The sequence below is a fragment of the Botryllus schlosseri genome, chromosome 4 (assembly GCF_051294905.1).
Source record: "Botryllus schlosseri isolate E-star chromosome 4, Bs_hap1, whole genome shotgun sequence".
Classification (NCBI taxonomy): Eukaryota; Metazoa; Chordata; class Ascidiacea; order Stolidobranchia; family Styelidae; genus Botryllus; species Botryllus schlosseri.
The window spans coordinates 29959069-29983862 of NC_137239.1; the positions used below are offsets into that span (position 1 = coordinate 29959069).

Consider the following 24794-nt stretch of genomic DNA (forward strand, 5'->3'; position numbering starts at 1 on the left):
GTCTATGCATTCATGGTCAAGACCTGGCTGTGGTATAACCATCGGTCGTCCATTTGTGCTACACTAGACACTAGTACCAAGCTCATACTCCATTACTTTCAGAGATCGAACGAAGAAATGGCTGATCGTCAGACCTGTCACCATGAACCATCCTCGCTATTTCGGAGTGGAATATGGACCGATTCGGGGCAGCATTTGGTCTAGTTTATTTTGTCAAGTAGTTTCTTACCGGAGTAGGAATTTCTGGACAAAACTAGGATTTTTCAATATCACTTTGCGTAGAGACTGGTGTGCGTAAAATGATCTTAGTTTGTGTTATATAATGATAGAAAATCATAACATAAACATCAGTTATCTTGTTCTGATCTGCTCGGATGTCATAGCGCGCACAAGCAGTTCAATGCTAGGTTTTTGAAAAATCATGGGCTAATTATATGATGCAGAAATTTGATGGCATGAATCCCGCTGAATCAATGACTTTTTTGTAAGAAATTATGTTTCATGGAATTTTGCGAGCGTACTGCGACCGGTTGTCTGCACCTTTTCTATTTCATATAGTGATGTGAACATTGAACATGTGAATACATTTTGTATGGAGTAGTATAGTACGGTATAGGAGAGTGAAAATCAGAGCCGTTGTAGTCAAAATGTGGAAATATCCTGCCTTGTTTGTTTTTGTATTGACTTATGTGATCGATGGGAAGCTGGTACAGCAAGCAGTTACTTGTGTGTCAGACCTCAAATGCAAATTCTGGTACATGAAGGTGACCACATTAGCTAGGAAGTTGGGATTTTGTTCATTTTTCAACTATATATTTGGTACGAATAACTCAGCATGACTGAAGTAGAGATGAAGTTGCAGAGAGCCCCGTGGATCAATTTTAAAGCTACTTCTAATCAAATATTTCATTGAGATGAATCCCATAGATTATCATCGATTACTGGTACTGTTCGACAGTCTTCATTTAAAATAGGATTATTTAATTGAATCTTGCTTTCTGCATTACACATAAAGTGATTTAATTGGATACGACTGCTTGGTTCGTTGACGCAGACACTGAGATCATAGAAGACAGAAAAGTTAGGCATAGCACAGTAAAATCTGGATTCTCGCATCTAGCAATGAAGAATGGTGTCCAACTTCCTCAGACCTGTGTTTTTATTATTGAAATATGAGATTGACGCTAGGTAATTAATTGAAAAATAATTCCATGCCCTTCGAATGAGAGCTATAAACTCATCTAATCGTCACATTTTAACGCCAAAACACAAACAAATTCTGAGACGAATAGATTGATGACATTTCCCATTCGACTATGCTATGCCTAACTTTTTGGCCTTCTTTGGTCCTATGCATCAGCGGATCCGAACCACTTGTATGGCAATAAATCACTTTCGGCATGGCCTGGAAATGCATTGAAATTGAGATCACCCAGCAGTATTAAAAGATGATCCCTGGAACTCCTTTTATGTTAAGCTTCGATGAGCATCCGCTTCAAATTGGTCCAGAATATATTTCCTTTACCGGTGTTTATATTTTCATTTATTTATGGTTTCGGGAACTGTATTATCTCCTTGATCTTCATTGCTACTGAGTCATGTATAGGCTATATATGTCACGGTTTTGTACCAGAAATCCTGGTAAAGTGGGAAATAAATGAAATCTAATGTCCGGACTACATAGCTACTGCCTAACAACCAGATGACGTAGGTCAAGATGTAGGCTACCGTACCATTACAAAAAACTTGCATAGATAACTGCATTCCCAGAATCCCAGTTCCACGCATAAAATACATATAGGTTATAATACCAAGCAAGATAGTAAATTTCCACACAGACATACAAAGACCTTCAAAATTCACTCAACATCCCAAAAAAGTTTCACCCTGCTATCATCACTAAGTACCAGTACTGCCAGGCAGTCAAATATGCTCATGAATTCAAGCTGTAAGCTCAAAAATGGATTCACGTTATTGGAATACAAGGAAGAAACTATGAAAGAGGGCAAAACCGCAAAGACTAGTGTAAACTACAGCGGTCATATAAAGTCAAACAGGATCTGTTACAAGCAACAACAAAAAAGTGAAATGTTCAACTCATCAAGACAAGTGTAGCGACTATAGCCGTCCGATGTCTATTTCAAATATTCCTGATCTGACAAATAGTCAGTAAATGGTGCAAATGAATACAAATATCTTGATTACGTCTCAGATTAACAACTGGTTCTTATATTTTAACAAACTTTTTCTACATGTCAAAATTGTAGCGTTAGGTTAAAATTGTCAAAAAAATTTTACCACCTGGATTTCGTTTTATTGTAGATGTTTGCACTGTCAGTAGACTTATCATTCCACATTTTACAGCTTGTAGCCTACTTCATAGGCCTACCGTTGTAGACGTCCCATTGTCTGCTCATTGTGAATCATAAACGGTCAAATGAAACAAATAGGGTTGACATGTTGTTATGCTCAATCCTAACTGAAGCCAGACCGTGGGCATTGGTTCTTCTATTCAGAAAAGCATGATGAAAAATTGTGATGTAGACACCATTGTCAGAATGCAGCCACATGGTGTGTCACCAGCAGTGTACGCACAACTTGAGTGTTGCCAACCAACAACTGCTGCTGTTGAACGTTCTGTCTTTATTCTTAGCAAGCTACTTAGTAAGGACAGACACTTTCTACCCGAGAATGTAGGATCTTTTGCTGCAATACAACAAATTTTGAACATTTCTACCATAATGCTTGATGTAACTACTGAAATTCTTCATAGGTCCAGATTTCATTAAAATAAAGTTTTTTCATGTAAAAATTAGTCAGTAAACTACTTCGTAAGGACCGACAGACGACAGTTTCAACCAGAAACGAAGATAAGTAGCCTAGTACAATTCTAACATTTTTTGGGAAAACATAGGCTATAATTTGCATACGTGAGGTCAAATTTTGTCAAAATTAGGATTTTTAAAGTTAAAAAATGTCAAAATTTTGATTTTTTAGGTCAATAAAAATCGCCTTTCTCGTCAGGTTTCAAAGATCCATGTAGAAGTCCAATAACAATTTCAATTGAATTGATTTCAATTGAATTTTCCCATTTATAATGTTTTGAAAAGTGTGAATTTTGCAATCTTAGAGCTCATGGGCAGAATATCGAATCTAATTGGTGCGAATCCCTAATTATTCCTAAGGAAGGTTCCACTTGCCCTGGTTGTGTTTTTGTGCAGTAAAGGTATCATTCTGAAAAGTAATTCACGAACAGAGGTGGTTAGTAACAATGGTCAAAGTACTTTTACTTTTTCAAGGTGCTCAAGTAGTTTTCTTCTACTTCTAATTTGCAGTAGGCCTATTATGTGATCAACTTATTTACTTTTCGCTATTTTCAATTTGTCAAGTAGAAGTAGTTTAATCCTCCAATCAGAAAGATAGCCTGAGGAATTTCAGGGCTGTTTTCACGGAGTACCAACATTTAATCTCTATAAAGTGAAGCTCGGAATTTTCATCGCGCATCGTGCACATTTTATATGAAGCGATGGATATATTTTCACGAATGTATCGGTGAATATAATTTAGGTAGCGGGATCTGTGGTTCCGTTCACACCGCATTGTCGCCCAGATGAAATATTTCATCACTGTAAATATGGCCCATCATAAGGTTTGAAACAACCGTTTCGCAATCTTGCATTTACCTATCATATCGTAATCTAGCAGCCTATGTCGTGTCCTGATCTGGAAAAGTGGACTCGGATTTTTAGCGTTAGACCTGTTTTGGCAGACCACTGTTGAAACTTTCTAGACAAAAACATGAAATAGCCTATAATATCTGCGTTGTAGTAGTAGTATTTGAATTTCTCTTTCAATTCCCAGTATCATGCTTTGTGTTCTAATTAGTTTCAGTTCTTTTGTCTAGAGCAGTGGTTCTCAAACTTTTTATGATATTGAAAATTTTCACAAACCCCTTATCGTCATATCAAAAAATGCAACTAAAATGCGAGCAAACCCAACGGATAGTTTGATGGCATGGAAGGTTATGACTGTTGACGAGAGAAATCTCAAATTTGCAATTAGGATTATACACAGTGTGAGAACCACTGTTCTAGAGAACATAGACGTTGAAGTATGAAAGCAAGTTTAGTAAAGCCTCTATTTTCCGAAAATATTGCTACGCCCTACGCTATATGGTATTTTACATCATAGATATTTAAATAGAACTACGGGCCTTATAATATTGGGGAGGGCGCGATGCCATGATGTTTTATAAAACGGCGTGTTCGAGTAAACGAAGGATTAGAATCGCATTTTCCTATAATTTGCATCCCATGATGCGGACGAATGCTTATTCTGTCTAAAATTGATACCACCTGAGAAGCATCAATATAAATTAAGAACAAGACACCTTCCGCTCAATTTGCAGCTTCTGAAAGTCCATGTGAACGAATTACGGATGTTTTCTCAACTACGGTACTTACTTGAGTAGATTTAAAGTCAGTCAATTCTACTTCAAGTAACTTCTGGTTGATTTTAAAAAGACTACTACTCTTACTCAGGTTGCTTTTAAAAGGACTACTTCTACTCCTACTTGAGTAGATTTTTACATCCCCACTTCTACTTGAGCAGCTTTCTTGACTACTTTGAGCACCTCTGTTCATGAAGCTAAGGACTCATATAGTTGCGCTTTTCCGACGATTTCGTTCAACTGGGAAAAATTCAATGCAACCTTCACATGAAACATATCGTGGCTTTTGAATCAAAGTATCTCGTGTGCATTTTACACATTTTGAGAAAATTAACATTATGTAAAGTTCTCAATTTTTCGGCCATGATTAACCTTGAAGCAATGTGATAAGCAGGCGATTTTTTTACCTAAAAGACAGAAGATTTTGACCTAAACAATCAAACTTTTGACATTTTTTAACTTGAAAAACATAATTGTGCCCTCAAATTAGTTGTTTTCGCACATAATATTATAATTGTACTACTTATCTTCATTTCTGGTCGGAACTGTCTGTCCTTACGTACAAACTAGTGTGACCTGGAAAAACTCTCTATTTTAACAAGATCTGGACCTATGAAGAACTCCAGTAGTTACAGTACAACGAAAGATACTTGGCCTCGACATGTCAACAAAAAATCGCCCTAGTGATAAACATAGACATATGATCAACATATGGCAAAAAAATGATTATTTTACAAAACATGATTTTCCATAAGTTTGAGAAATGCAACTCAAAATTTGAATAAATGGATATAGCTACAGCTATAGCTAAATCCGTTTTCTCCTACATAACCATTTCCCTAATAACTTCAAGATGAGCTGCTAGATATGAATTAACAGGCTTGACGGTATATGTTCAATAAAAAAAAATTGTTTGTCAATTTTGGTGTCATCATTGTTGCGATCATACCCAAATGTGTCGTCGGAAGCATTATGCCTTATTATTACATTTACCACCGCCTTTCTTTGTTTAAATGGATTTTTAGCACTCGTTGATATGAAATCGAAGGCGCAGATTTTAAAAACTCGGCCACGTATTTCAAAAAATGCAGTTAAATAATTAGTTTTGAAATAATAAAAGTCAACCCAATTTCTACATAAATATAATGCTGTTATTTTCAAGAAAAGTAATTTTGTTGCTGTTTATCACTAGCTTACAGTTATCAGTTGCACAAGACAGATGAAGATTGTACGATATTTGAGCTAAATTTGAATTACAACTTCGGGGGTCCAAAAGGGGTCCGCGAATACAAAAAGGTTGAGAACCACTGCTCAAGTTGATAGAAAAATTATTACGGCAAATCAGAAACCGCCAAAAATGTAAAGCTTTTTGTATATAGAAATGGCGTTTAATATTGCAAAACACAAACAAAAAGCCTCGATACCATTTAAAAACATTTCTGCCATCTGTTCAAGTATGGTATTTGGTATTTGTTGACCAGTATAAATGTACGGGCCGAAAAGAGCTTCTGATTGGACGATGATAGAGAATCACTTTATTCAAGTTCACCGAAAAACTCACTCATTATGTATTAGGCTACAACAACCCAGGTTCCATGATAAATGATTTCAATAACAACATTTGATCTGTTGCTATTGTATGCTAACCGTGATGTCACTAACAAAAGCTGAAATTTGATTAATTTATGAAAATGAGAAAAATTAATACGGAAAAAATCTGACGTGACAGAGAAATTATAAGCACAGAATCGGATTCAGCAACAATAAATGAGCCTGAATCAATCATCTCCGTCTTGGTCAACTTTTGCCCCCTTAACCTATGATAAATACATCTTAATAAAGTTATGTTTCATTTTTTGCTGTTCGATTGTTAGTTTGCTTTACTGAGAGTGATATTCCAATTTATGGTGTTGTATTCTGTTACGAAGGTACCGTGTTTTAGCTTATAATTGTATTTTAATGTCAGGCAAAATAGTACTTTACCCCCTGGCACGTTTTTAGTCATAACTTTTTTCCCCAAGGTAAAAAAAATGACAAAACCCATCATTAAAAAGCTGATAAAATTATCTTTCCAACGGTATATAATACGTCTTTATAAGAATTTTTTCTAGGTTGACCGAAAATTCTGCAGGACTAATTGCACAATCACGATTTCTGAATTATTCATACAGTAAAGTACTGCAATTGGTGAGATAAAAGGGAACCAATACAATATTTAGCCAATGCCGAAATTGACAATCAGACAGATTCCGTACGTGACAACACAGTTGAATCGTGTGATCTCTGTGAATTTGACCATATACACCAGTGCTTCCCAAACTGTGGTACGCAGGAGCATCTCAAGTGGTTCGCGAGTAAGTTTATAAAGAGCCTACAAATTTTTAAATTGAGAAAATATGTAAATCAAGATTCCTAATTTGCTCTGTATATAAGTGCTGCTGAGCCTGTACATGTAAGGCAGTGAGGCTTCATGTCTCCAGTTACTGAAAATCGCCAATGTACACCTGTGGTTGAAACTATAATCAGACGTGAAGCGATGGTCGGCATTGTGCAGCTGCGGGGAAGTCAAGAGATATCCATATACTCCCAAAAGCTTTAAAGCATATCTTAAAATAGCTACAATAACTAAAATAATGTTGTCCTACTGTAAAATGACCAGGCCATGTCGAAACACCATGGCTACCAAACCAACGAACTATTACAGGATTTCTGTGATTTACGAAACAATCAATCCATTCAGTTTCATGCCACAGCTCACTTCACTCGAACTTCAATTTAACACTTAAAACATGGAGCATCGCTTCTACAGGAAACAACCTCACAACTATGGGCTTCTCTTTCTTACGATTACGTATATGTGATATTTATGGATGTAGTACTGCTTACTCCTACCATTTTGCTATCTAAACATCAAACCGTAGACAAAATTACGAGTCGAAGATCAAAGTAGAATTTAAACATTGTTCATAACGACTAACCGACAAATTTGACATCCACGAAATAGCTTCAACCCTATACGCTCAGCTAACTATGATCTAATCTTGGAAATAACATCACATATCGAACAGCACTTACGATTCATGCCACGAAAGTCGGTGAGTCGCTTGTCCGGCTCGGTCTCGTTAATTAATCCAATATCCAACAGCTTTTTCCAAGCAAGTTCGACTATAGTCCACATCTTCTCCTTTTCAGCTGGCTAGAAAACGACAGGAATATTGACAACATTTTTGTAACCCACCTATTCTGCAAACTGCCACCTTACAAACGGTGGGCCATGCAAGAACGAGAAATTGCCTAATTGTTGATTAAAGCCTCAACGCTGTCGCTGGCTCATTTGAATCTGTTATTGTTGTTAGCAGAATGGGTGCATTTTAAGTTAAACAGCAGTTAATTTAGTAATATTAGCTTAGGTTACATGTCTGCAATATTATATTATCTAATATACAGACATAATATGATGTTGTTATTGATTTAAATTATGTGTTAGCCTAGAGCAGGAGTTTCAAACTTTTTCAAATTTTTTCAAACTTCAAATTTGAAAATTGAAAAAAAAAATCAAAATTAACAAGCGAAAAAATGATTTATACAGTAACCAATAGTCATGATGATGAATCAGAGAATGATGATAAGTAGAAAAAATAAATGATATAAATACAACACACAATAAACATAATAGTACGGTAAATAGTTAATATGTATTCAGTTAATGTTATTGAGCTCTAATAATGGCTTGGCGGTGGAGGGAAGAAAGTAAACTCGACATCAAGAAGTAGGTTATTTTCCTCAAGTACAAGTAGAGACTCGATCTTAAAGTTAACAAGGTTGGTAGTTTTCCACCCCTGGGGTGTATAGTTTTGCACCCACAGAATGTAGTTTCCACTCATTTTGGGTTGTAGTTTTCCACCCTTAGATTTACCGGGCAGCATCCATATCAGTTACGTATTCAGTTATGTGATGCTTGAGCCTGGTTTTTGTTCTGAATATGTCCGAATTGATGGTCTGGTGGCGCAGGGGGGAAAGCAAATTAGGTAAATGAGACTTTCGGGTACAAAATTGGGTTTTCATACACTGCCAGTGGCTGTAAATGTGTCAAACAACCCAATTCTGATGTAGATATATCCTTGGGGTGTACCTTTTCACCTATGAATTTACAGTGTGGCCCAACATCACCAGAGGTGGTCAAAGTAGTCACCCTCGCTACTCAAGTAGAAGAAGTAACGCCAGAATTTCTACTCAAGTAGAAGTGGGAGTGGTGGTTCACAAGTAAGTAAGTAGGTATTCTACGCATATTTTTGCCTACAAAACTGACAACTGTCAAGAATAAGTAGTTTAAAATCATAACTACTTGAAAAGTGTGAGTCGGAAAAATCTACTTCAAGTACTTCAAAAAGTAGAAGTACTTCGTATTGTAAGCAGGCAAAAACCCACTGAGTACTTCGCCAGAAGCAGAAGTACTTTGTTACTTGGCCTACTTACCTTTTGAAAATATGCCTATTACGTATAATAGGGTTGTTCAAAAGTACGGTAATTCATGCTTTCAAATGTTTGTGGCTATTACCTAAAATTGTTAGGTTGTCTAAAAAAACGTTGCACACCAAATTCGGCTTGAGAAACTTAAAATTTTACAGGCTAACCCAGTGGTTCCCCACCCTTTTCGACTACCCCTCCGGTATTTTCGTCACCTTGTTTCTCAAAATCGTCCACGTTGTGAACCACTTGGTTAACTAAGTTGTCTACAAAAGCTATGCAAAACAGATTTGACTCAATTCCAGTCTGTAGCAGCGATGTTATTCCAGTTTTTCATTAATAATTCAATTACTCAGTCATATTTTTTTTTTCAAATGCATGATTTTGAACTCCAATAACTTCGCTTCCACCAGTTGGAATTGAGCCAAATTTGCTATGTATTGTCTCATTAGACAACTTAACAATTGCTTGGGTTGAACAGTAGAATACGAAACAAAAATAGTTTATTTTATAATAGGCTAAATTAAAATTTTCCAACTCTAATAGCTTCACTTCTACTCGTTTAAATCGAGTCAAATTTGATGTGCAACGTATTTGGCAACAATTTTATCTAATAGCCGCAAAAATTGGAAAAAAAAATTTGAACAACTCTGATATATAAGTACTAGAGTACGCACTTAAGTACTCCAATAAAAGCAAAAGTACTGGGTACCTACCTTTTGAAAATACGTTGGAGTTCTCGAACACTCGTCAACAAACTCCAACCCTTTCCAACAGCCTCTAATTCGAGCGTTTTTAGGTGCTGCATTTTCATGAGTTTCATCGCGTGTAACGTTATCTTTGGCATCGGGATCACCCAAACAGTCAGAATTTCGCTCCAGGACTTGAACTCTCCCCAGACAAACCACCACCGTTCGAGATTTGATCTCCTCCGACAAACTCTTGGATGGTGAGGTTGACTCTGGTATTGGCAAGTCATCGGCAAGTTTCGGTAGTGAAATTGAGTTTTCTTCATCCGTGTCTTCGTCGAAAGACATCTCGAGCATGTCGTCGTCTTGTCGTGAATTGGACATGGTCTGTTGTGCAGAACGGTCGTCCGATCCAGGCTCGTGAACGAACGATTTTAAACGAATCGTGTCTTTGTCGAGGGTATCAGATTCGTTCAGATCGTCGAAGGGTTGCTTCTCTTGTTTCACTGAAGCGGCCAAGAACCTTCTGTTGGACGACAGAGGTTTCTTGTTTGGCGGGGAAAGGATAAGAGCAGGTGCGGCGGGTTTAGGCCACAAGGGCGGAGCAAAGTCGTTTCTTAAGACATTGGGGGCATTGGGACTCCGGAAACGTTCCTTAACAAGTAGAGATTTAAATTTTCCGTCATCAGTCAAGTAAGCGCCGGATGTTGTTGTTGTATCGATCGTGTTTTTGGCAGTGGCAATCCATTTTAGACATTCCTTGCTTTTTTCTTTGTATGTATTTTTAACCTGCTTTTTTGCGGTGTCTGTTTTGAAGAATTCTCCATCTTCCTCTGCCGAACTGTCGTTATCAGAATGTGCGTCGAGTTTGTTCGCGAAAGGTTTGGTTTTTAGAATATCTGACGCAGGCCTGTCCCGTTTCCTCACTAATCTCCGTCGTTTCACTCTGGAGATGTCTCCACATTCCGAGTGCACTCGATACCCGAGTTTAAAGAACTTTCTCTTGTTTGGGGACTCGTCGTGGATTTCTTGCTTCAAAGACGAGAAATCGGCGACTTTCCCGTCAAATGTCGCGGATTCGTTCGAACTGTCGCGACCTTCTGATTGTTTCGCTCGTTGCGCAGTCCTCGACGCACGACTGTCCAGTTTTCTAGGGCTTTTTCTGCTACTACTGTTTGCGTGACTTTTCTCGCCTTCCGAAACAGAATCGATGTCCGCGTAAAGGTTGTCGTATTCGTCGCGGCAAGCTTCGTTCAAGTCGATGGGACTGTGGCATGAGAACCTCGGTAAAAACGGAATTTCGTCAAATTCTGTTTTTATTGCGGCAGCCACTTCACGATCAGGCTTGTCGCATTCGACCTGATCATCTGTTACCTTGTTGATATTGTTAAGAGTGGATTTGTCAGCATCAGATTCACTTTTCTCACTAGATGGAACGCAATTGTTCGCTTCTTGCTGAATAGGTTCACAGGATTCATTTTCCACGGATACTGTTTTATGTGGAAGATGGTTTTCGAAACTTTGTAGCTCCGGAACATCACTGACAGCCTGGTCTGCAACTTGTAACAAATCAGTGATGTTACCCCTGTGTAAAGACTCAGGCTTGGTAGAAGTGTATTTCGTATTGAGAGCGTGCCTGCGTGCAAGTGTGCGGGGTGAGGAAAGAGCGACTTCGCACAGAGTGTCCAAATTTGTTGTATCAGGAATCGAATTCCTTTCGCCGTAATGCGATGTCGTTGCGTTGTACTTCGGGTTGGAGATTGCGAGACCGTCATTTGAAGGAGAAAAGCGGTCGTTTTGCGCAACGGACTGTAAGCCTGGAGACAGCAAAATGTGACGTTCTACAATGTCGTCTGGAAGATTTCTTTTCGTAGAGATCGCCGGTTCCTGTTCTAGCTTACTAAGAGTCTTCATCGAGTAATCTAACGGCACGTCTTCGTGTGAGGATGTGACGGACGAGCAATCCGCGGTTTTTGTGTGCTCAATTGTGTCTCTAATGTCTGTGAAGGAAGTGTTTCTTATAGCTGGGGCTGGAAGGTTGGATATGACGATCCTTCGCGGATAATTGCCGATAACGCGGCGCTGCGAGACGTTCTTAGTCACGAGGTCAACAACGCCACGTGATGACTTGGGGGGGTTTCTGGCGTTAGGCACGACAGCACCTACTATTCTGTTCACGACTTCACTACGAATTGCAGGTGCAATGGCGGCCACGGATGGCGCAGCCGACAAGTTTTTTGCGTTGTCTTGATCATGCTCGATCGTGGTCGCGAGAGACGGGTGCGATACTGTAAACTGAAATGTCTGTGATGTAAATTTTTCTATGGGGTCGAAGCCTACTTTTCGGCTTTTGCCTGCAAGCCACGGTTCGTTGGAGCACATCGTGGCCGGAAATCTGATATGGCAGATCGGCTGAATTGGCCGCAAACCCCCAGGATGATTCCACTGAAAGTTCTGAACAAGAAAAAATGGGTTTTAGGCGCTTTCTGCAACAAAGAGTCTCAAATTCCAGTCGTACTATAGACCAGACCTGGGGATTTTACAGCCCGTGGGGCCAATTCTGCCCCGCGACTTGATTCTGACCGGCCCGCAAAAAGTTGCTTGTATTTTAGAACATAAAACTGTCATTTTAATGTTGATGCTTGAAATAATACCATTGGTTGTACATACTGGACCTGAAATGGGTTTACTTTGAAGCCTCTTTATTTCGGCACAGTTTGAACAACCGACGGTTTTAGTCCACGCATCACGTCAACGTGCGAGTAATCCAAATTCAACATAAAGTCAGTACAACGAAGTATGCCGTAACAAAGTCACACGTCCCTAAATTCCATAGTACAGTTCAAACCTTGCTTGTTGCCATTATTACACTACGAATTCCACGACCTTCGTTTTAGATTGTTGCGTCAGGCGTTTCCAAATCCCTAATCAAGGCGAAAATTTTCTCCGTAATTAAAAGGAATCAAAACTATTCTTGCATTGTTTTGACAATGACAATGGATAAGTATTATTATTTGGTAAATCAGCCCGCACTTCTCCAGTTCCTAAAAATTACAGATCCACTTAGCAGCTTAAGCTTGCAATGTGATTCATTATTCTTCTCTTCTGGTCCCTCGGGAAAAATAATTGCCCAGCCCTGTACCAAAGGTTTTGTATTCAATGAAAATTTCGAGTATTTCTCACTTTTGAGTTGGCACTCACAAGTTGAATACTGCCTACCTCTCAAGTTTAATGGATGAATATATTATATTGTATTATGATGTCATATATATTGGTATGCACATTGTACAGACACATACAGATGTATAATCTCCAAATAAAGTTATGTTAGCAATAAATTCGATTATCACGTTCGTCAGGATTTATCAACCGGTTGATCACAGCGCATAAAGTTAGTGTTAATCTCATGATTTGACAAACCGGGACAAATTATAGATAACTCGTTATCTATGAAAACTGCCTACACTGCGTACCATACCTACGCACGAATATTTCCGATAATGACCGTGCCGACTCTCATCTAGGTAATGGCCAATGGCACTAAACAATCAACAAATTATGTACCAGCCATTGCAGAGCGATATCTATATTCTATAATCCGTTTCTTAGCTGTACCGAACGAATTGGACACGACTTTCATTTCCCGTTGATGATAATTCTAGCTATTGCACAGTGGCAGTATCGTTATCAGCAGGCTGCTGTTTCATTCAACAAATTAAGAACTGACAGCCGAAAACGCGTTTTCGCATTATGAGGCAACAGATAACGCCACTTGATTGAAAACTCGGGACACCTCGACTAACCATCGCGCGTAACCTTTTCCAACTTCATGCGTAACGATTAGTCAGTATTTAATCACGCGATTAGCATTCTTCCAGATCAGCTAACTTTATTATCTCCGCCCTTCAAAGTTTTTTCAGATGTATCTATTTTAGCTGTGTACGTGTCCGCCATATTAGCGCAAGTTTCTGGTTACATCCTGTTACTTCACGCTTGTTGCATTTTCATGATTGATTTTTTACTCTACATCTTTTCCTCTATGCATTATTACTTCTGAATAGCTTCTGCAGGTGTGACTGCGCGAGTTTAATATATAATAATATATCATCTATGATGAGCTATGGTTTGCACTAAACACTGTTACGGTTGGCGACAGAATGCCTCACGCCCCGCGGCCCTTCGTCGCCTCCTAGTCTAATATTTCCATTATGCGTGGGTACAAGTCTTGAAAAAAATCTACCTCGAAATAAAACTTGAAATCACACCGTTCACGTTTGTTCTTAATCGCGCATCACATTCAGCCAACGTGCCCAGTAATTCGTATTTGTTGCGTGCTGTTAATTAGCTCTGCACAACATCACGCGATCTCCTGCTAAGTTGGTTTGCCATTTGTGCGCGAGCGAAATTACGTCATTGATTGCCGCGCGCTCCTAGCAAATTTATCTCGTCAACGACATGCCTGAACGGACAATCGCATCTCCAACAGGCCAGTGGCCATGTACGCATTGCGCTTGCCTGAAAAATCGCATCTCCAACAGGCCTGGTGCGCACGCAATCGCATCTGTAATAGGCCTCGTGCGCAAGATATCGTCGCACCACCAATCAAGGACAATCCGGGAATTTTCAACGAAAAACTCAAATAACTCCGCTTCTATCAGTTGGAATTGAGTCAAATTTGTTTTGCAATGTCTTTGAAGACAACTCAACATTTTCATGGGGTTGACAGAAAAATTTGAAATTAGATTTTTCAATTTTTCCTAATAAATTATAAATTTAAATTTGGTCTGCGGTGGTTTATACTTGTTAGAATTGAACCAAATTTGGTGTGCAGCGTTTTTTAGGGTAACCTGACAATATACTTCAGTGAATGGCTGGAATCCGTAAAAAAGTTGTATTTGAACAACCCTATTACACATGCTTTACGCTGAGAGTGCAAGATCGTGCGCGATTATAGATTATATCATGATGTGACAATAACGCGAATTTTGTCGCATGTTGTCTGTCCCCGTGTCGCCCAGAATTTGGTTCTTGTCAAGAGTGGAAGATTACTATTGTGGGCAACGGCTTGCGCGTGATTTTTCTCTGACGTCTTCCACCCGTTATGTAATTGATAATATAGATTATAGAACGTAGTGAAGAACTCAACTGGTTTTTCGAATCCGTTGGAATAAGTTCTAGACTTTGAAAAGTGACTAGTTCTAGTTTTAGTTGCACATTTAAAATAATATATGTAGAACCAGAAATCGTTTGGCGTCAACGTGATACCGGTTTTCTGCTGTGTGATGTTCTTTCAGAGTCATCACTACTAACATGGACTTAGCCATAGCGAGGTTTTGGGGATCGAACCCCCTCCCATTTGAAACTCGAAATTACGTTGTTTTGAAAGGTCGATTCTACCTCCAATACTGCAAACCTCGTTTGCAGTTCAGTAATTCGCATTGTCGCTTATTAGGTAGTTGTGTTTTAGTTAGTTAGTTGTGGATTTTTATAGGCGCTTATTTACAGTTCCGTATTTTGAAAACGCAGTACTTTGTAAAAGTCGGATGGGAATTCCTTTCAGGTAGAATATTTCTGAAGAATCGTGAATAGCCTACGCCGTGGGTGCTGCGTCGTTGGGATGTGATTTCTACGGATGGTGCGAGTGTTCAGTTCACGTTCGCATGCGAACCTTGATAAATAGGAGCTTCGAGTTGGTAAACGATTCTTTGTAGGCTGTACCCTGTTAGCTTTTTAGTGGTATCAACGGTGGTGGTCAAAGTAGTGAAAAAAGCTACTCAAGTAGAAGTAGAAGCAGCGACGCAAAAATATACTCAAGTACAAGTAAAAGAAGTACTTTTATAAGTAACCTAAAAATACTTGAAGTAGAATTGACGGAATTTACATCTGCTCAAGTAAGTAGTTGAGAAAACGCTCGTAATTCATTTGCATGGATTGTCAAAAGTTGCAAATTGAGTTATGCGGAAGGCGTAGTGAGCTTGATTCATATTGATGCATCTCAGGAGGTATCAATTTTCGACAGAATAAGCATTCGTCCGCATCATGGGATTCAAATGATAATATAGTGATATGAAAATGCGATACTACGGTAATCCTTTGTTTACTCGAACACGCCGTTTTAGAAAATATCATGGCATGGCGCCCTCCCCCAGATTATAAGGCCCATAGTTTAATCAAAGAGCAATACGGAGAAGTTTTATCGGATATGGTGCGCGATTAGCGTACGCTAATAAAAAATATGGAGGATCGTAAAAAATGGCATACAGTGTAGCTTTTTTATGGAAAATAGAGGCATTACTTACTACGATTCCTTTTATACTTCAACATGTATGTTTTCCACACAAAAGAACTGAAACTATAATTCGAACTCACATTATGATACTGGGAATTGAAAGAGAAATACAAGTACTATTTCTAAAACGAGGGAGAATATATTTCATGTCTTCTGTCCAGAAAGTTTCAACGGTGGTCTGCGAAAACAGGTCCAGCGGTAAAAAAGTCACAGTCCACTTTTCCAGATTAGGACACGTCATGGGTTGCTAGAATACGATATGATAGGTAGGCCTGACTGCTAGATTGCGAAACGGAATTTCCAAACGTTAACGTTGGGCCATATGCTAAAATATCTCATATGGGCGACAATGCGGCGTGCACGGAACCACGCAACCCGCTACCTATTTACTGATACTTTCGTGAAAACATATTTGTCACACCATCTCTACTGTGCACGAAAGCGCGGCGTAGATTATGGGCTTTACTTCACTTTTATGAAATTAAATTTTGCTACTCCATGAAAACAGCCCCGAAAGTCCTCTGGCTATCTTGATGATTGGAGGATTAAACTACTTCTACATGACGAACTGAAAAGAGCGAAAAGTAAGTAAGTAGATCATAAAATAGTAAGAAGTAGAAGTAAAAGCAGCGGGGAATTATAGTCATAGTCACTTAAGTAAGTAGCGGAAAACTACTTGAGTACTTCGAAAAAGTAGAAGTACTTCGTTACTGACCACTTCTGGGTATCAAAGAATATTCCGGTAATCTCAGCATCTCTAACCAAACTTCCTTGAATTTCAACTTACTATTACATGCTGGGTCCCGGTGACAGTAAAAAAGAAATCCAACACAAAATTGTCGAATATTATAATGATTTTCGGGATTTTACTCAAAACACCACGCTCATCTGTTTGTGAATAATAAAATGACTTGTTTCGGCCAGCGCTACCTGCTTAGGCAGTCAAGCAGGAGCATATAATCTCTCGCAGCGGCAGAGTTAGTTTGATTACTGATATTGATCTTAGTTGTCAAACATCTGATCTTCACCGTAGATTTCTTATCGATCTTATCTCACTGAATATACGCATGGTTATGTACATACATTTGCACAATGTACTGTACATGTACTTGTACAATGTACAATGTACAATGTACGTACAGTCGTACATACATGAATGTAGGAAGGTGATTGAACAGACTCAAGGGGGACTATCCAGATTTTAAAACGCCACAATGGGAATCTGATATTATTGCGTTTCGGGAAGTTACCTCATCTTTCCCTCAAGTTGTAAGCGTACACATTTACACAGTTTTATCCTCATAGCAAAGAAGCACATAGAACTTGGTATTTTGACGTAACGCAACGCCAGAGGTTCGCAACATCTTAAGTGAATTCCGCTACCAAACATGGTTATAACACACCGGCACTGGGCACTGCAGGCATGACAGGACAGGAGAGACGGCGCCACACCTGTCGTTAGGATAATTAAAAGGCTGTAGTGAAAAAACAGACATGAATATTGGTATTTGTCTACTGAACTGATGTTCATTATTTTGAACATTTTACACCACCGAAAAGCACGCAATTCGCATATTTATTGTTCGCAAATAAGGAGAAAAGTGAGTGAATGAGGCAGAGACGAGCCAAGCCTCAACTGTGATATCGGCCGACCTCATATTCTATAATAACTGGTTTTAATCGAAAGCTGTTGTCACACTGATTCCAAATATTTTTTAACGACATGACACTAGAGCCCCCTTAAAATCGCCAAGGAATGATGTCAAAATAATCCTTGTTAGATGTTAGGTATAATGACGACGCAGTGAACCACAAATTAATCCGTAGCGTCGATTGTTGCAGTGCACAACAAATACTATCTCATACTGGTGTAGCTGTAATGTATTTTACATTGCTGCTGTAAAGCAGGACGTATTCCCGAAAAGGAGGACATTTAAGCGTCATCGGAGGACATTTTCATAAACCTGAAAAACAAATCCTCCTAAAGGAGGACGTATGGTAACCCAAGACTAGAAGCATGTCTTAATCATTCCCCGAAGAACTCGTGAGAGGGCAAACTACAACTCCAGTCAACTCGGTGTACATACATTTAGTATTCTCGTGCTTTTGAAAATCAACTGTGATTTGATATGGAGTTCCCTTGATTTTTGTTGTATTTCATACTAATTAGGAATTTCATTCAATTTCCAAGTTCAGTCATTCTAATTCTAATATCTAATCTGATTTGAAAAAGCTGAAAACTCTACTGATGGGTTTCCGTATCACGGGATGGCGGAGATTGTTTTGAGCTAACAAGGCATATCAAAGATACAATACCTGCTTGACTGGATGTTCGACGTGCCGGGACTTTGAGATGCCCGTCACTCCGATCATACTCCTTGATCCTTGCGTGTCAGCCATTTCCCTAGTGTTACCAGGTTGCAGTTAGATTTTGTAACAAAATCTGCGGAACACACCATAGAGAACAATTTGTCATTCATATATATCTGTTATAGGTACACAAGCATAAATGTGGCAAGTCGTGAAATACGAACCGCAAAAGATACTGAATATCAATCATTGTGACAATTACGACCACATAGTCCTTTTCCGGATTATACAATTGAATAGTATATTCATATCCAAATAAACCCGCGAATTTTCGGCTGATATACGAATATATTATTCAGTTGTATATTGCAGTTCTGTACATCCAAGAATATCTCCATTTACTGATTAAATAACGGAACCATAATTTGCACAGAGAACTACAATGACATGACACCAGAATGCAATTTCAAACAACAACAATACAAGAAATCCCAATGACTCAGAACTTCTCAAATTGTGTCGAAAATAGTCTTGTACTGATTGATAGATTTCCGTTATTGATCCTTTTTCTGTTGTGACATCACACATTTTTTATTCAAACATTTGAAACGGATTTCGTTGAGAAATCTTACAAATTTGAGAACCGGGCTGATATGTCTTCCATAATGACAGTGATAGGACAGAAAATAAAGAAAACAAGACCGACACATATTAGGAGGAAGGGCAATACAGAGTCACAGATCCGATGTGATGATTCTCCATAACTTCAAAAATCATGTTCCTCATCCCGTAGCACATAGTCGAACCGAACGGGTTCGTGTTATTCGTTGAAGAAGTTCGATTCAAGACCACGGGTCGGCCTGCGTCGAAGTTCAGACTTTCCGTGACTTCATCCCACAGACTACAAGGCCCTATTACTATTTCGTCACATCCTGATTTCATGCGAAATGGAGGTTGGATAGCGAAGTCACATCGGTAGTAGATGTTAAAGTTGTAATGACCAGGAAAGTTAGTATGCAGTAGAAACTTTTTAACGCGGTGCGTGTCGCCATTGAACAAGATATCGATGCCAAGAGTGAAGTAATTGTAGAAATAATCAGCGTTTCGGGTCTCAGCCAGTTTCCGCGCTCCTACGCTGTGAATTCTCATTTTGTCTGGCGGTTTATAGAACACTTTACAAGGCGATCCTATTTCTGAGAGTACTTTCTGCACGCTGTCTCCAAACTTAACCCCACAATCGAGAGATGTTTTCTCACCTCCCGACACAGTGGTCGTGGAGGATAATTTCAGACTCAAACCATTAGCTTGCCCGTTCTCGAAGACTACAGACGCGTTTTCTAAGTATAAATTAGCGCCAAAACACTGTACTGGCATCGGCGGCACTGTGGTTCCGTTTCTGCTGTTTCCAGCGTAAATACACATGCGAGACAGCACAGGGACTGCGTCTGAAGGTAAGCTTGAGAATGACCTGTGTTCGTTTTGGTGTGAAGCGAAAAAAGACTCGTACTGTTGGTCGATTTGAAAATAAAAAGTCACCCCTCTGAAGCTCATGATATACGCTTGACGGGCAGAATCGTAATGTCCGGGTCTGGTCGCTCCAAAAGCCTCCTCGATTTGATCAGGCGTTGGTTGGTTTTGGGGAGAGTTGAAATAATGATCACAGTATTTCAGTTTCACTTTCGAAAAATCGAACACTTCGATGACTTTGAGCCTCTGACTTTTAGAATCGAAAATCAGCTTGATCCCGTCTCCCGATAAATTAAGCACTAGGTCCGAGTCCAAGGGTTTCGCTTCTTGATAAATGACATCCACTGTCTTTATAACGCGACAGTGCGTCTCCAAGATATGGAAAGCTTGATTAACTGGCATTCCGAGGATAAAACTCCATTGCTCGTTACCGATAGAGTCCTCGGGCTGCACGTGTAAGTCCAACATAACGCTAAACGCTACAAAAACGGCGATTCGATACTACTTGACAACAAAATAATTCTGGTTGTCTAATTTAGACCAATAAGAGATAAATACCGGTGATCGAATTCTAATTAAATTTGTGAAATGTTTCCATGCTCCTATAGATTCTAATTCTGAAAATGCAAAAGGATAACTGTATAGTGCCTAAACCAAACCAAGCTTCCTGTACCAACATTTGTCATTTTCGTGCTTATAACTAATAATGAACTCTAATTTGATACGAACTGAAGTTGATTAAATTTGCGGATTTTTTCGAATTCGTTAATTCATTTCTAATTTCATTTCGAAATAAATTGTATAATCTAATCTAGTCTATTTTGAAAAATGTATCACAGTAACTCATTCTAATCAAATTTTAAAAATCTGAAAATTTTGTGGTTGTCCGGTTCTGGATAGCACAACTGAGTGAAAATAATGCATGCATAATGCATAATGATTCGTGATTCGAATACTAGAATCCGAATCGAGCATCATCGTGATGATTCGAGTCAAGCAGTGAGATGTGATTTTGAAATGACCTGAAAATTGATCTGAGAAATCTGAAATGATATGTTCTATTTCACTCAATAGGTAATTTATCAACGGAAATTATAGTTTGGATACTTTATCCCACTGTGGAAGCCGTAAAACCTTGATTGGTCGTATTGCAGAATACGTGGCAGGCAGTACGAAGCTAACGCGTTAGTGGAAATGATATATTTGTGAAGTCATGATAAACCCACAACATTGTCAAAAAGTGCAATGAAATAGGCATCGTCGGAAATATAGAAAGTTGCCGTATCTTTAATGTAGTCTAGAACTGGCATAACATTATTTGCGGTAACATAAAACGTAGCCTACATATGTCCACATTCTTCATTCTCATATGGCAGATTCACAATCCAATCACTCATACACTCAATTTTTCCCATCGATCTAAAACGTACCGCACCTATTAACCGACTTCCTTGTAATTCGACTATCACGGGGACATCGCGTATTGTTCGAAATGGAATGTTGTCGGCGCGTTTTGATAGACTTTGTTTTCGGACAGTGATCCTCAAATATTTGTCACAGCATTCGACGCGAGGTCAACGAGTTTGTCGATTTTTATACCGACGACAGCCTCTGTTGACAATATGAAGCACCTTGTTATCGTGATTATTTCGCCTAACGAAGTGTCAGGCAATTCATTGTCTGGGAATTTGGCATCAAAAATGTAACGACTATTATTACAAGAATTGGACAACTAGATAATTTTAGTGGTCTCGTTAGACTAGCTGGAGCAAAATGCCGACAATCTAATTTAAATTTTATTTGTAAAATGTTTCTATGCTCGAGTTTTCATTCTAATCTAATTACTGGTTTCCCTGTAAACGCTACAGGGGAACTGTCCAATGCGAAACGAGCTCGGTGTACAGACATTTTCCATTTTCATCCTTATGAAAATAAGCTCTTGATTTGAACTGAACTCATTTCAATGTCCAAGTTCTCAGTCATTCTAATTCAAATCTAATGTGGCTAGAATATTGTATCAATAAATTCGAAATAATTACTTCACCGAATATGGAAGTGAATGACTGTATAGAGCACGAGGCGAATTCGACACACTCGGGTTATGGGTTATTGTTGGGTTACGTTTTGGTTTTGGATGAGGTTAGGGTTAAGCATTAGCGTCATGGTAATTGTCATTAGTCTGGATTCGGATTGGGGCCGCCAAGGGCCGTATTCGCCGCAAACCGGACAGTTATTTCACATTGAAAGCAGACAGAAATTAGAACGCTCTAAATTTTTGTCGGCTGTACTCAATCATGAAAAAAAGTTCCCCATTCTCTCAATCTGTCGCGTATTATTTGTTCAGACTCTTGAGTTTCAGACGTGGCGTGTCGAACACCTTTATTTTACGGGGCCTGGAAATGGACCGTTAAGACATGATGTGCTGGTGATGTCATGCAGTTACGTCGAGATTAACCATCTTCGAGCGAGAGTAGGACGACTAAAATGAATGAATTCTCAAAACTTTGGAAATTCAATTCAATTCCGAATTAGATGTGAAATACAACAAAAACCAACGTTACTTCATATCAAATCAGAATTCACTCTCTTGAGCACGAGAATGGCGAATATCTGCACACCGAGCTTGGCTCGTTTCGCACTACGTATAGTATACAGTTCTGTAGCATTTTCAGGAAAAAAAATCAGATCGATGAGAGAAACATTTCATAAATTAGATTCTCCATCTAGAATGAGAAATATACAGAAAGTCTGCTTAGAACGATCAGGTTTCGAACTCAATGGTACAAATGTGACGACCCGCTTTAATAGGCCAAGAAGGTGACATGTCTTCGCTTTTTTAAGGTAAATAATTCGTAAATCGTGCTCAATTTACGATATGTGTTAGTAGCCAGCGTGCTGCGGGACAAACCGTTAATGAAACGCATCAGAGACCTCTTCGCTTCGCTCACAGCTGATTACATTTCGGTTCAAATACTCGGCTCAGCTTCACATTAACAAGAAAAGGAGACGAGACTTGAAGCTGTTGAAATTAGCGCGCTGTATGAGCCAGGGCCTCAAGTGCCAGAAAAACAGCAATCACACCTCAGGTGGCCCTCTGAAGTGATTTCAAAGACCATACTCCAAGTCGTTTCGACACCTCGCCATCTTTTCGTTGTATCGCAATCTTGCGGTGTTTTGAAATGATGGAAATCATTAACAACTCCTCCAAGCATATTACACAAGCACGACAGGGCGTAACTTCATTTCCGCAAAGAAATATGTTTATCGCTGGTAACAGCTGTTGCTGGCATTTGAGATCAGAAACGATTAACACAGTCGCAAGGAAACAACGTCGAAATAATCTCGGAAATGCACGAGCAACGACTAGAGATTTGATAATACAGAGATCGGTCTTATTATAACATATTCAGTATTGATAGTCGGCCATAGAGGCGTTTGTTGAGAAGTTCGGCCTAGATTTCACGCCTATTTGTAGCTGAAGGCGTCAAGCGCCTTGTTCACGGTACGAGCGCTGTGTGGTAAATACAGCAAAGCGGAACCAAACCCTTGCTTATGTACTTGCTGAAAATGCGGAACTAACTAGTACAAATACGCTGACTAACACTAACTGAACGGCGACGCTAGCAAGTAGCAACACAGAGAATCGATCTACAAAACGTCTCCATTCGAGCGCAGTTGGTCAATAGGATGCGCGACACACACCCACGTAACGCTCGCTCAGCCGAATCGTACAGCAGAACGTAGAAAATGAACGAACGGTTGCCGGAAGACATTTGGCAAGCGATCGAATATGTTACCAGCGGGTCAGACATGCGGTTGTATTCCAACTGTTGTTGATGCAGTGAAGTGATAGGAGCGTTCTGTGTTTGCTCACTTGCTCAGGTATCGATGACAGTCGCAGTAAAGCGTGAGAGAGGCTACATCGTGAACTACATGGCTTCTTGGAGGTTCAGAACATCAATTCAATTCAACTAGATTCATGGTAAAGTTTTTGTCGAAGATGCTTTGAGGCTCAGCCTGAGGGCGACTTGTTACCGATCAGTTTTCTCTAGCCTTCGTATCATTACCGGTACCTCGACAGGAAATAGTGGCGCTACACTGTCTGAAACCAGGTATTCGTTCGGTTCGTTTTCAATGAATTATAAGCTACTTTACAATTGGAGAATATATTCATATCGAAATGAACCCCAGGGGTTATCGTCATCAACTACTAGAGGCTACCAAATAACTTCATATATACTACAAAGTTGACGAGTGGTAGTTGAAAATATCCAGGTTTATTTCAGTATAAGTATATTATTCAATTGCATATTGAAGTTCTGTACCTCCAACTTCTTATAGGACCAACTGCTTTAGTAACATAGCTAACAAGGTCGCTGTATACCGGTAGTATCGTTTTCAGTCTAGCCTTGACACATGTAGCTTCATAGTTGTTAGCAGGGAATAAACGTTGAAGAACCGATAGTCTGCTATGTTACGAGCTTTTGCTACTAATGGATTACCCATCTGAATGACAGGAAAGATTCTCATATACCAGTAAAGTCGAGCCAACCGCACAGCTAACTCGGGGAGTCCCCCGGTAATATGAAATGGTCACCAGCCTAAATCTACAAACCAGTATTGTCGAATGTAAAGGTAAACGTAAATGTAACATTCGATACCAGTACAGAGACTGAATCTATAATACCGGCCTTGAACAGCTAGATGATTCTAATTTGTGCAATGTACCCTGTAGTTTTAATTCTAATCTACTTCCTGGTTTAACTGAAAGTGCTACAAGAGAACTGTATAGCACGAAACGAGCCAATAGCTTGCTTTACAAACATTTGCCATTCTCGCGCTTATAAGAGTGAACTCTAATTTGACATGAACTAATCTTTATTCGATTTCCTAGTTTTCGCAAATTCAGTAATTCTGATCCAATTTGGAAAAAAAAAAACTGTGTATGCTAGCTATCATTTTAGCTCTCGTCTAATTTAGAAAAAAAACTATGTAGATATCATTCTAAATTATAGTCTAATTTGCAAAAAAAATGTAGCTATAATTCTGATTCTAATCTCACTTTGAAAAGCTGAAAATGTCCTTGTTGTCCTAATCTGCCGCTAGCTCAGTTGCACGGGAA

The 24794-nt window shown here is 39.2% G+C and overlaps 3 protein-coding genes across 4 annotated transcripts in view; 1 reads left to right on the plus strand and 2 right to left on the minus strand.

Moving 5' to 3' along the window:
* LOC145437802 (phosphatidate cytidylyltransferase, mitochondrial-like) overlaps positions 1–6902 on the plus strand; it is a 28012-nt gene extending 21110 nt beyond the window's left edge. The window contains exon 2 of the mRNA XM_080315104.1: positions 103–6902. The gene's annotated coding sequence lies outside the window, so the exon portion shown is untranslated. The remainder of the gene's footprint in view (positions 1–102) is intronic.
* Positions 1–18351, minus strand: part of LOC145437797 (uncharacterized) — a 32575-nt gene extending 14224 nt beyond the window's left edge. For both annotated transcript variants that reach the window (XM_080315098.1, XM_080315099.1), the window contains exons 1-3: positions 18212–18351; positions 9634–12060; positions 7526–7646 (exon numbers count right to left, since the gene is read on the minus strand). In XM_080315098.1, the coding sequence (XP_080171224.1) occupies positions 7526–7646; positions 9634–12060; positions 18212–18295 (2632 nt within the window). In that variant the 5' untranslated portion in view covers positions 18296–18351. The remainder of the gene's footprint in view (positions 1–7525; positions 7647–9633; positions 12061–18211) is intronic.
* LOC145437801 (phagosome assembly factor 1-like) lies at positions 18338–24371 on the minus strand. The gene has a single exon (XM_080315103.1). The coding sequence runs from the start codon at positions 20138–20140 to the stop codon at positions 18917–18919; it is 1224 nt and encodes a 407-aa protein (XP_080171229.1). The 5' UTR covers positions 20141–24371; the 3' UTR covers positions 18338–18916.
* Between the last annotated feature and the right edge of the window lie 423 nt (positions 24372–24794).

Excerpts from the sequence above, each read along its gene's own strand:
- LOC145437801 (XM_080315103.1), bottom strand. The coding sequence starts at position 20,140 with ATGTTGGACTTACACGTGCAGCCCGAGGACTCTATCGGTAACGAGCAA.